The 12638-nt window shown below is 40.4% G+C and overlaps 1 protein-coding gene across 2 annotated transcripts in view; it reads right to left on the bottom strand.

Moving 5' to 3' along the window:
- CUNH16orf70 (chromosome unknown C16orf70 homolog) overlaps positions 1–12638 on the bottom strand; it is a 33533-nt gene that overhangs the window by 1292 nt on the left and 19603 nt on the right. Inside the window, exons 8-18 of one of the 2 annotated variants that reach the window (XM_027647122.1) lie at positions 10788–10885; positions 9282–9394; positions 8348–8481; positions 7665–7748; positions 6875–6957; positions 6092–6135; positions 4106–4149; positions 2702–2760; positions 1147–1219; positions 616–701; positions 235–493 (exon numbers count right to left, since the gene is read on the bottom strand). In XM_027647122.1, coding sequence (XP_027502923.1) covers positions 424–493; positions 616–701; positions 1147–1219; positions 2702–2760; positions 4106–4149; positions 6092–6135; positions 6875–6957; positions 7665–7748; positions 8348–8481; positions 9282–9394; positions 10788–10885 — 888 coding nt within the window. In that variant the 3' untranslated portion in view covers positions 235–423. Of the gene's footprint in view, positions 1–234; positions 702–1146; positions 1220–2701; positions 2761–4105; positions 4150–6091; positions 6136–6874; positions 6958–7664; positions 7749–8347; positions 8482–9281; positions 9395–10787; positions 10886–12638 lie in introns of both variants that reach the window. The other variant, XM_027647123.1, reaches the window with a different exon arrangement.

Below are 12638 nucleotides of genomic sequence, written 5' to 3'. Positions count from 1 at the left end.
GTAGTGCAAATGTTACAACCAAGTATTATGCACATGCTACTTGCTTGGTTTAAAGTTACACAAAGATGTGGTGCCTGAAATCATGGACATATATACATCCTTGTCACACTTGGTACAATGTCCTAAGCCACAGAAATACCGAGGTGTTTATATCTATATATATATACACACACGTTTTTCTTAAAATGTGACCACCACATCAATACAGTAACACAAACAGACTAAAATCAATACCTGCTTCCAGATGCTCCAAGGCTCAGAAAGTTTGTGCTTCTAACTCTTGCAGTCATTATGTGCCCCTCTTCCATTTCCCCCTTCTGCCAGCTGAGAAGGAGGGACAGTCTCTTCAGGTCTGTGCTGCATAGGAGGAGGGCAACGGAGAGGAATAAACGACGGCACAGGCACCTAAGCTGCTTTCCTCCATCAACAGTTCCATGCCCCATGATGAAGGGTTGAGAGAATTCCCTCTCCACACCGCTCCTGGGTGGGAAGGCTTATTGAAAAAAAAAAAAATAAATCATAACGTGCTTTCCATATTCTAAGTGGCAGCAAATCAAGGCACGCTGTACTAATTGTGTAGCATTGAGATTAGCTGGCTCTGCAGGGGAGGCTCACTGGGGGAGGTCCGACGTCCTCAGCTGGCTGCTGGGCCGTGTGGGGCCATACAGGGTGACAGAGGCTATGTGATTATTCTGCATCACCTGCAAAGGCACAGCAGGACAAGGGCAAGTTAAAAGCACTGGTACACACAGAAACCCTGAAGGGATGAAAACTGTGAATATGGAACTGATCCACCCAAAAAAAGAAATCCCAACGCCACAAAGCAAGCGCTTGGCTGGTTCCTAAAAACAGTGTCTGGATTTCTGTGACACATCTGAACACCAGCATGCTCCACCACTGCTCAGAGCCATGGACATGCACCTCCTGCTGGCACGAGTTCCAGGTGACAAAGTTCCAGCTTTAACATGCAAATGTACAACCTCAGAGAAGAGCTTGGAAAGTGCCTCTTTCTGCCAGTAGGCACTAAAAACACGGCCACTCCCAAGCACTGGCTTTTATCACAAAGGGGAGTAAGAGACCACCCATAATAACAGCAAACTCTTCACTCTCCCGTGCCCAGACAAAAATAAAGGTTTTTTTCCTAACCTCAAAGATCATTCGTTGCAGTCCAAAGCAAAACGTTGACCCGAATGGGTTAGTGTTGTTCGGAGATGATGACCTGGACAGGAAAGAAGAATTTAAAAATGGATGTGTGAGGATCAGAAACCCCTTGGGGAAGAAAAACTACTCAGTCATGTAAGGTAAATTACAGCATCTTTATCATGGTTTTCATCAAGAGAGAGTAAATCTACATTATCCCACTGCTAGACTCCAAGTGAGCCAGAGGACAGCTCTGCTTGATGGCAGAGCCATTATTAATACTCAGGGAGAAAGTAATCAAAAAGCTACTAGTGACCTCTACAGGAAAACTCTCTTGCACTTCACTTGAACAGGAAGAACCCTAAAAATAAAGAGATACACAGGAAGAGAGAAGCACCATGTAACTTATTACACATATTTTTTGTGCACGATCCTTCCCTTAACGTCTCAGCCCCTACCATAGGTATTTACCATATATAGTCTATTATTTGTATTTACCATATACTGTCTATTAATCCATGGGTTTGAGCATGTAAAAAAAGATTACTCTGTAAGATGCTGAAATAGAATAAACCAAGTTTTACTAAATAGTATTTTTCAAGATCACTTGTCTTTCAGCTACTTCTGACATTTTTGTATCATATATTGACAGTGGCAGACTTCTGTTGACTGCAATGACTTTTAGATTACAGCCAAAAAAACCCCTAGAAAATATTTACCTTTTGTCCTTTCTCATAAACTGGTCAGTTTTTCAAACTGCATTCTGAGCCATCTGAGATGTGCTCAGTAAAGCACCCTCTGGTTGAACTACTCTACAACACAGATGGAAAAACTAGAAGGGCTCTGTGTCATCACTATTTCACCTCAGCTTTACTTCACTGACAGGGCTTCTGCTCCAATCATCTCACTGGCATAAGACAGGAGTAAAGGGGAACAAAAAGCACAGTGATTAAGGGGAAAAAAAATAAATCAAAATAATGTGAAAGTCAGATGAAAATACATTGTTTGGTTTATTTGAAACTGCTGCAGCATTTGCACAGTGCCCATTGCTTACACTTGTCCTGAGAAAAAAATCATGGTTTCACATCATAAAATGATAACTCTGCAAACAGAAATGCCCATTTAACCCAATATCCAGTTCAATTCAGAGAGAATTTAAGGACTGTTGTATTTTCAGGCAGCCTAAAATAACTGTGGGACAACCATGGTATCATATATACTAGCATATACATATATACTGTGCTGTATAATATAGTGTTGAAATGCCTAGAAAAAGTAAAAAAACTCTGCACTATTTACTACCTATAAAGAGAGAGACTGTTTTATATGCTGCTTAGCTCTTCTCTGGATTTAGCAGTTCAAAGGAATTTTGGAAATGCTTTCATGCAGCATGGCAGTTTATTTCCTCTGAGAGCAGCTATCTGGTCTTGTTAGTGGCCAAAACCACCTGAATCTTTAACCAGCAAAGCAGTGCAAAAGTAACTAATGCAATAAACACTATTCCTCATCCTCTGTTATCAGCTCAACCCCTGCTAAGCAAAATAAAGAGAGAGATTTTTACCTGTGAAGTACCACTGGCTTCTCTACAGGGTGCCCCAGTAGATCCTGAATACTGTCCCACTGTAAATACATCAAGAACTTTGTGTTAAAATGAGGCACAGCAAAACTCTTCTTTTTATCTAGGAAGAGTGTTAAGTACATTTATTTGTGACATGCTCATTTCCCAAATATCCTCAAGGATTGTATTTACAGAAGTATTTTGTGACTGGAGTCATATTCAGTAATGGAACTATCCATTACTAAGGCTAGGAATTTCAGGGTATTTCTCATTATTGTCTAAAAATAGCCTGGAATCAGAATTATTATTATAAAAAATTCTATGGGTCTTATAGGTAAAATGTAGCTGGAAAGTCTTGTAGCATTTCAGGAGCACCTCAGAGAACAGAGCAGATGTGGGGAACTTCAACAAAATATCCTCTTACACACCTTTATAGAAGGGAAAAATACTACTGTTACTACCTCTCCCAAAAGTCTTTCCTTGATTTAAGCAACAAGACTGAGGAAGAAAGCTGCACTACTTAGTAACTGGGAATGCCCAACAGTTTTCCTCACTCTAACCAGAATCTAAGAAGCTGCAGTTTCACGCACAGGATTGAAATAAGTCAAAGCACTTTGAAGGGTCTAAGTGATCAAACCAAAAAGCACAGAATGGCAGCTTCCTGGTTGCTGGCTCCAATTTTTCTTCCCATATGGGACCCAAAATTCACCAAGGAAAGCCTTCGTTTGGCACCCCAGGAGCCAAGAGAGCAACACCGACCTTGGCTGAACGTTAACTGCAGAGACATTGCTGGGGACAGCTTTTGAGAAGCTTTTCAACTTAATGTAGCTCTCAAATATGCAGCAGCAAGTGTCCAGCTGGGAGTTTCCTTCAGGTGGAAAGGCTAAACAGTCTCCAAGGAGTCTGCTGTCACCAGGAGGTGTCACACTGACAGTGACATCTTTGTCACTGCCTGAGGAACATCCCATTACTGGCACCCTTCAGAAGAAAGTGGAAGGGACTGGACTGTCTTGTTAAACTCTACATGTCCTCAAGAGCTCTCTTTAGTAGAACAGCTCTGAAAATTTTGTTTAGAGACATGTCTCCCAGCTAACATTCCACCACCACTGCTGTCATTTCCCAGACCACTTCCTCTACTGTTCTCTTTCCACCTGCAGCTATGTTAAAATGCAAGCCATGCCACAGTGCAGTCATTTGCTTTATCTGAAGAGTGCAGTGTCTTCAATCCCTAACACACCAAAGTATTTAAATCACAAAACATACTCTAACTTCTGGCCTTCAACTATTCCATTTTAAAACAACATGATACCACTGCTATAATTTCTTAAGAGTGTATTGTAAATTTGACATAGATCATTTACATGGCTTAAGAAAATAAGGAAAACACTCAGTTCTGCACAGGCTTACCTTGCTGTATGTTGTACATGTTTCTGTCTGTGAGTCAGCACTATCTGTTGAAGAGAAACAAAAAAGCCTTTATAGCTTGTGTTTGAAGAGTCCCCTATATATTCCTTTATTTTGAGATGTTAGCTCAGGTAGGAGGAGACATAAATCTGTTCATATACAAATTTACTAGCATTTACTAGCAAACAGAATTGTCAGTAACACTGATTAAATGCCAGTTAAGGTGATCAAACAAACCTGCCTATTTCCAGGAAGTTCCCAGTTCTAAGATTATAGATGTGTAAGCTGTAACTCCCAGGGAAGAACAGCACTGTAAAATAAACTCCATCTCTCTGCACCAAGTTAACAGGCCTAGAACAGCCACTTGTGGAGATAACATGAAGTGTCACTCATTAGGTCCAAAACACTCCACTGCACTTGGAAAGGATGCCAGCTAAGACTGGCATTCTGAGACCCAGGAGCTGGCAGCCCTGAAATCAGCTGAAACACCCTCTTTCCAAAGAAGGATGGCAGAGAGCTTGGGAACTGCAGTCTGCCTAGTAGAGAAAGCTGCAGGTAAGGACAGCATTGCATTTACACTTACAGCCTTAAAAAGAAACTGTTTGCTGGTGGTTTCAAGCACTTTCATACATATATTTGAGTACCCTAAATACTGAAAGCACGTTCCCATGCACTAAACAAGTTGAACATAGCTTTTGATCAAGTTAAAGACCATTTGCTCCTCTTATTTTCCAGCTGCTAAATAAACATGCTCTCTGTGTGAGAGTTCAGTGTCTGTGCAACTTGAACTCTGGCTCTCAATTTATCGTCTGGTGTTGAACTACAAAAGGGAGTTAATAAAACTGCATCAGGCACTGCCACCAGAGGGAAGAAGTTGGGCTTCTCAAAAAGGTTATAACATCTGTTTACAACTTGTTACGTGTCCTGAACATAAGCTAGAGACCAGAAAGGTGAGTTAAAAATGCCAAACAAACAAAAAACCAGACACATTCAGAAGAAATTCATGATGCTACTTGAGGTGAATGAAATTATTCAGAAATGAATGCTTTGAAGTACTGTAAAATAACCTAAGGCAAAATAATTTAAAAAGTGAGCATTTTCATGCTTATTCTCTTGGCTGAAGTACAAATCAACTTTCATATAAAGCTTGTATACACAGCCATTGTTTTTTCAGGTTTTTAATCCTCCATATGCTCAAACTGCTGTGACAGCCACAGGAGAGCTACACTTCACACAGGAAAGTGCTTTCAGTGAAAAGCAATCAGAACAAAGAAAGCATCCCTGGCCAAAAACCTAGCCAGCATGTGGTATTCCCAGGATAATCAACATCCACACCTTCCCAGGACACGTTTATTCCTACATTAAAGGAGTCAACTTCAATCACCATAATCTTCAAACAGGGTTCCCCTGCTTTGCTGAGGTGAGTTACATGCACAGAGCTGGGGACATCTTTTGCCAAATCAGCACTGCTGATTACATAGGTATTTTTTCAAGCAGAGATTTTCAGGTGAACAACAACAGCTATATTTTGTTTACAGCACACAGAGCCAACGTACTCTGGGTGTTTATTCTCATTCCCAGCTAAACCAGTTTATATTAAATATCACAAATAAGCCTTTCAAGAGCAAGCCAGCACTAGATTGGTGGACTGGACAGATGAGCCCAGACTAACACTGCCTTACAGATTTTGAGCCTCCAGGTACAAGGCAGTTGATTTTAGTTGAGGGGCAGCATTACAGAAAATTAGTGATGTTGCAGCAAATATTTGTGTGCTCCAAATAAGTAAACAAGGTAGTGTAAGTAAAAATCAGAGAACTGCTAACTTGCTCTGAAGTATCTTTTCCACTGAAATAGAAACCTAGTCCCAAAATTTCTCCTCTGCCTCAATGACCATAGCATCCTCTGGCAAGGAAGGACACATTGGAAATGAGAAGTGATCCTCCCTCCCCTGGGAGCATTTTGAGGCAGGACAGCAGGGGAAACACTCACCTCGCTTAATGACGAGGGGAATCTTGAATTCACAGCGATGGTAACTAGAAAGTGCAAATGGTAAAGCTGTTAGAAAACAGAGGAGCCAACAGACACTGCACAGCCACAGACTCCTGGCTCTTAATAACCTGCTTTGTGAAGAGTCACATGAATAACAAAATGGAAGTGAGAATCTATGACAGTAGATTAAGCTCTCACTTAGATCTTCCACATCAAAAAACGCAGCAGCCTCGCAATGTCCTAACACAATTTTCTAGAGGACACAAGAAGTCCTTCAGCACAAATTACTCTGCTGTTACACAGAGTGGATGGAGAAATACTTAGCTTAGAAGCAGCACTATAGATTTCTCTGTCATTAACTGCTTTAATCAGATATCAAATCACTTATTCTTTGACTCATATTCCTCCTCTAAAGAGTTCACATTTAAAAAGTATTGAAAACATCTTCAGAAGCATGAGAGAATTTATTTTAATCACTAACTGACCAGTAAATGGATACTCCTGCTAATATGAAGTTTGCCTCTAGCAAGAGTTAGCACATTATAGCTGGACCAAGAGCTACCTGACCTCATTCGCTGCTTTGAGACATACTTGACAAAGGCATTGAAAAGTAAGAAGAAAATATTAATAAAAAATGTTATTAATGATGTCTGAAACCTCCACGGGTTACCAGATACACCAAAGACACTTAGGAAAAAACACTGGAATTCTAAAAAGGGAACATAAGATTTCCCTTTCAGATGTTTTAACATACTCTTTAAGAGACCAGTTCTGCACACTCACATGTTAAAGTTGTAATGACCAGGATAATTTGTATGTAGGACAAATTTCTTCACCTTGTGAGTGTTTGCATCAAAGAGAATATCCTGTTGAAGACAAAAGAAGGCAGGTGAAGCAATTTGGATAAAGGAAGATGGCTTTCCCCAAACTAACCTGAGATTAGTTATAATAGTACCAGTATAGAGTAATATATATCTATATACTGGAACTGAATGGAACTATGAAAAGGAGTATTTGAAAATAAAACTATTTGTAAATTCAAAACTATTTGTAAATAAACACACATCTCCTCCAGTACTCAATTACAAGTGCAGCTTCACTTGCTAATGCTGGCAAGTTTTCTAAGGAGGTCTTGTTTTCCTGCATATTACTTACAGGAACACAGACTAAAGCAAAACAGCTGTAAGGAGGGACATGAAGATTGAACCACATCCCACAGCTCAGCAAACTTTCACATATGATGTTATGGCAAACCTGCCTCAGCACTGTGGGATAAGGCCATGGATCTCAAAGAAGAACTAGTATACTTATGCATCAGGCACTGTAGAAAAAGGAGAAAGCTTAAGAGGATGCAAAAGTGCACAGAGCCCTCCATCCACTGGTGGACATAAAATGTGACTGATGAAATTTGTGTTAGAGAAAAGTCAGTGTAGCTTTTCATAAAGACATTCCTAAGGCAGCAATCAAGAGTTGTGCAGTCTCTCATTTCCCACAGCCTTTAGCCTCTTGAGAGGGTTGCTGTGTGACTAAATCAAAACTTCATATGAATTGTTTAGGGAAACTCCCCACTCACCACTCCAAGTGTGAAATAATTGAAGAAGTAGTCATTGCACTTCGATGGGACCTGCTTATGGGGCGAGGGCGAATGGATCTTCATCTGCAAAACCACATTTTTCAGATATATTCAGTAACACTCAGAGATGAATGTCATTAACAACATCACTACATTTAAACAAACTGCCACAGTGCCATTTGAAGCCCTTGTTCAAATCTGTAAGATACTGTGCCTGCAGGTGACCATCACCTGCTTGCAGCAGCACAATGACACATCAGCTTACTCAGTTATCTGAATTAAAAGGTTTGCTTACATGCTGCTGTGTAAAAACATTAGCAAAGGATCAAAGTATATGCTGAGGTTACTGTACATAAACTATAAGTGAAGAAACAGGCAGCACACACTTGCTAAGGCACATTTGGATTCAAAAGTGCTCCCATTTGTATCAATTCTTAAACCAGTTAAAATGATGCAATTAGATATTTTTTAAAAAAAATTTAAACAGATTGGCACCAATTCAGCTTAAGAAAAAGCTTTTTAAAACCTATTATATATTGGTTCATCCTGGTCTATTGTGCCAAGTGAAGCACTTGTAATTTGTGCTACATGGCAGTTAATCTTCACTGACCTTGCAAAACACAAGACCCGTGATGACTGAGACACCACTGAACAAAGTGCTGTGCCTGAACCGATTCCCTCACCTTGTCCTCGGACTTGTAGAAGACTTTGTGTGGAGAGCCCAAGGTGCTGAGCACGTCCTGGCACGAGTCGCCGAAGTACACGCAGCGCTCGAATACCCGCATCTTGGCGTCGGCTAAAACACCTGGGCCACAGCCTGGGGATGGAAACAGCTCACACTGCACCCCTCCTCAGCACAGAGCACATCAGGAAAGCAACACCCAAAGGGTGGCATTCCTCTGTTTATCACAAACCAAAGAGCTGCATTCCTCAGACAACAGTGCCAAACTAATGTAATGTGCATTCCACAACAGCTTCGACATTCCTATCACACGTGTGCTGACTGCTGGATGGTTCCCCATTTTAACCTCCAATTTCAGTCATACTACCTTCACTTACTTGCCTTTCACATGAACAGGACTTGGTTTTCTAGCTGGTCTCAATTTGATCAGATCAGCACTAAATTATTTCTATCTCTAAAATATTCTACTTTAGCAGCTAGAGATGTATCTCCAGCTAAAACAGTCAATCCCATAAAGTGAAATTCTGTATCCATATTAACTGTATCACAAAACATTCTTTATTCAAGATTCCCATAACTTAGTAAATCAATAGCAAGCATGTTCCTGCACAACGTTAAAACCAGGGATCTGTTTTATTCTACACACACATCTGGAGGTAAATTCAGTTCTGCAAACAGACTTTAAGGAGTTGGAACATCTGAGCACAGGACTACAGTTCTGTGATTTCTCCAGGGCCAGGAAAATGTGGGAGCAGGCAGATTCAACTTCACAAGGTTTTTACTGGTTTTGTTTCCAGTAGTTCAAAATAAGGTAGATAGAACACTTTGAAATCACCTACAGAATCATGACAGATAACCTAGGCTTAATTTATCCAGGTTTCCCCCTCCTTTCCTGAGGAGAGCAGCCAGCTCAATGTTGTGGGTGCCCCCAATACCTGCAGTGAGGAGGCGAAGCCGTAAACCTGAGGGTCCAGTTCCATCTCGCAGAACATCCACGTTCTCAGCATACACATTGCCAAGGAAACAGCTGAGAGGCATCAGGGGAGCCCTGAAACCAACCACACAAAATGGGCACAACATTCACTTCAGCTGCAAATTATCCATTAACAAAAGCTGGTGCCAGTTCACTGGAACAGAGCACATTAATTCTCATAAAGCTGCATTTAACTGAGACTAAAGATGAAAAGTTATATTGAACAGAAGGATCAGAAAGTCTGGGGAAAAAAGAAGAGGAATGAGACAGCACTCCAATGCAGGATCTTTACTATTAATGAAACAAACAGCAAGTTTCAAAGCCATGATGCTCTCACTGCTCTTGGGAAGGTAATTCATAGCCCAGAACATGAAATCAGGTTGTACAGCTACACCAAATGCAATTGTGCTGCTTACTGGGAAAGTTCTCAATTTAATTCAATGACAATATTATTTTAGAAAACAGTAACAGCCCCAAGTAAGATATTTTCAATGGAAAGGCTGGTTTTCTGTGTATTAGTTTGCACATGCTCCTTAAAATCCACTGTTCTTATGTGAATTCCTCCTCCAGGTGAATGACTTGAGCTACAAGTCTGGCTTTGAGCTCCCTCACACACAGACAGCAGAGCCCCATGTGACAATCAGTGCTTTCACTAAAGCCCACCACGTCACAGATGGGTACAGACAACAGCAGTTTTCTGAAGTGCACTTATTTCTAATTAGGAGACAATATGCACAAACAAGGTTCCTCTCCAGAGCAGTAATCCCAGGATGTGTTTCTCTCCTGGCATTAAAACAACTGTGTCTGCAAAAACTACCACCTTATCAGTTTGGATATTTATAAGCTGAAAGGAAAAATTTACAGAAGTGCCTTCAATTTTTCCTTGAGTAAGAAAACAATGTTTTTAGAAAGAGCAAAACATCAGACATTGTACAATAAGTCACTGCTTTAAAAAAAGACAGAATACAATACCACAGAAAACATTAACCACAGTAAAATAAACTACTCTCAGTATTAAGGCATGAAGATTAGTTTTCTCAGAATCCTAGAATGGTTTGGGTTGGAAGGGACCCCAAAGTTCCAACGCTCTGCTATGGGCAGGGACACTTTCCACTAGGTCATGTTGCTCAAATCCCCACCCAGGCTGGCCTTGAAGACAGTAAGCTCAGACAGGTACCTACAAATGCACTGAATATATGCATATGACATATTTCATTATTTTTGTATAGCAAGAGAGTTTAAGACCCTTGTAGGACCCTGACATGACATATATAGTACCAATACACTACAGCTGACTGACTGCCTGCACCAAGTTTGATTTGCTTAGGGAGAGGTCATTAACAAAACAAAAAACTAGACTAAAAATAGCCTAACCACATGTCTTACTGAGCTAAAAAAATGTATGATTATGTTTAGCAATTGCAAAACACTAAATACTGATGAAAAGAGCAGGAGCAGCTGTACATACTTGGTGTCCTGCAGACTGTTCCCGCTGTAGATGTACATGCGCTTCACAGTCGCACCATGTGGGATTTGCAGAGAGGCCAGACCATGGGCAAAGTTAGGCTGTGGAAACACAAAACCACTCTTGTTACACAGCACTTCAGCTCAAAGTCAGAAATTACGTGACAAATACAGTATATGCTTACCAGCTCACGTAAGTCTCTGGCCAAAGACAAGGGAAGGAAAACAACAAAAAACCCCCAACCTTCCAGATGGTGTTTCTTTACATTACACCAGCCCTGGATTCCCAAGCTGGGGTGAAATGCTCACTAGGTTTATCCATCAAAAGGTGGCATTAGCCTGATAATCAGTCATGGTGTGTACTAGAATTTCAGTTTTTCTTGTTTGATCACTGGCAGCCAGCTCCATCAAGGTGTTTGTACTGACACACTCCATCTGAGGTCTGTCATCTGTCTGAATGGAAAACTTCATTTTTTTTTTCTCTCCCTCTGCATTAATTTCAGCCTTTTAACATTTTCACTGGTTTGCAAAATGCCTTTATCTGATGAACAGAAACTCATTCATTAAACAGATTTTCTGCTCTCCTTATCACTGCATTCTCACACATTGTGTTGACAGGGATTTTGAGTGCTCTCAGCAAACAGAAAGCGTGGAAAGGAAGTCAGGTTGACTCTTACCACACTAGAAGAATTAATTTCTTTCAGCTCTGAAGATGACAGGACCTTCTTCAAGACTGACAATATACTTTGCTGTCACCAGACAGAAAAAACCCTAACTCTGCCACAAAAACAAGATGCACAATATGCAAACTATTACCTGGTTTACTCTAGCAGGACATCACATAAGGTAAACACAAAAAATTCTTCTTAGGAAAAAAGACTAACCTAGAGTAATGCCTTTCACTGCTGTAGGTATTTGGAAGGGAACCCTCCACTACTCAGCTGATCTAGAGATGCCCTGATTTCAGTTCTCCTCCTGAATTAGCCTAGAACATGAACAGTGTTAGCTTTCTAAAGCAGTCAGACTTTAGATTACCTTTTAACATACTTGTGTCTTAGCAACAGAGCCACAGAAGTGCCTGGCCCTCATTTCTTAATAGAAACAGTGTGAGTAGGTTTTCATGTTCTCACAACCTGTTACCACCTATACAAAAAACTCCAAAGTCTTCTTCAGAGTTTGTTCACTTCCATAAGCAGAGCTTACACTGCTTGGTAAGTAGTTCAGCATTCACATACCATCGTCCCTGAACTTGATAAGATTTTGACATATTCAAATTTGAATTCATTCTGCAGTCTTTCTTAATGTTCCTCCCTAAAAAGCTCCACAAATAATCATCTTCCCTGTGGACTGTTTCATACTACTATTTTCTAAACAATCCTACTTCTACCTATTTATATTCCTGGGAAGACTTTGGCCTTTCACTCTGTGTGAACATTTTATAACCTCACTAGACCAACTGAATGAAAGACTTGGAGAATGCAAAATTATTTTCTCACTGTTCTAGCAATTTTATTTTAACATCTTTTACATTAAGGTAGTCCTGCAAGGAGCAGGGAGTTGAACTCAATGATCCCTACAGGTCCCTTCCAACTTAAGATGTTTTATTGTCTTTTCAAATCTCTGGTATAACAATTGACTTTTTCAGTAGCTTGGCCATTTCATTCATCAACACCCTGGGAACTCCTGCAAGAAAAGCAACTACTCTTTGTTGGGATATGCTTTTTGTTTGGCTTAGTTGGTTTCTATTTACTGACCAATATTTATGAAACCCAACTGACCTTCACTGCTGCTAAATAATAACTTCCCCTGGTTACCCCCTGTTTTCTCACATGCCAACCACAACCACTAAAGTACT

The sequence above is a fragment of the Corapipo altera genome, unplaced genomic scaffold, assembly GCF_003945725.1.
Source record: "Corapipo altera isolate COAL_440 unplaced genomic scaffold, ASM394572v1 62, whole genome shotgun sequence".
In the NCBI taxonomy this organism is placed as follows: Eukaryota; Metazoa; Chordata; class Aves; order Passeriformes; family Pipridae; genus Corapipo; species Corapipo altera.
The sequence above is the reverse complement of the archived record's forward strand: the minus strand, read 5'-3'. Positions and strand labels throughout refer to the sequence as shown.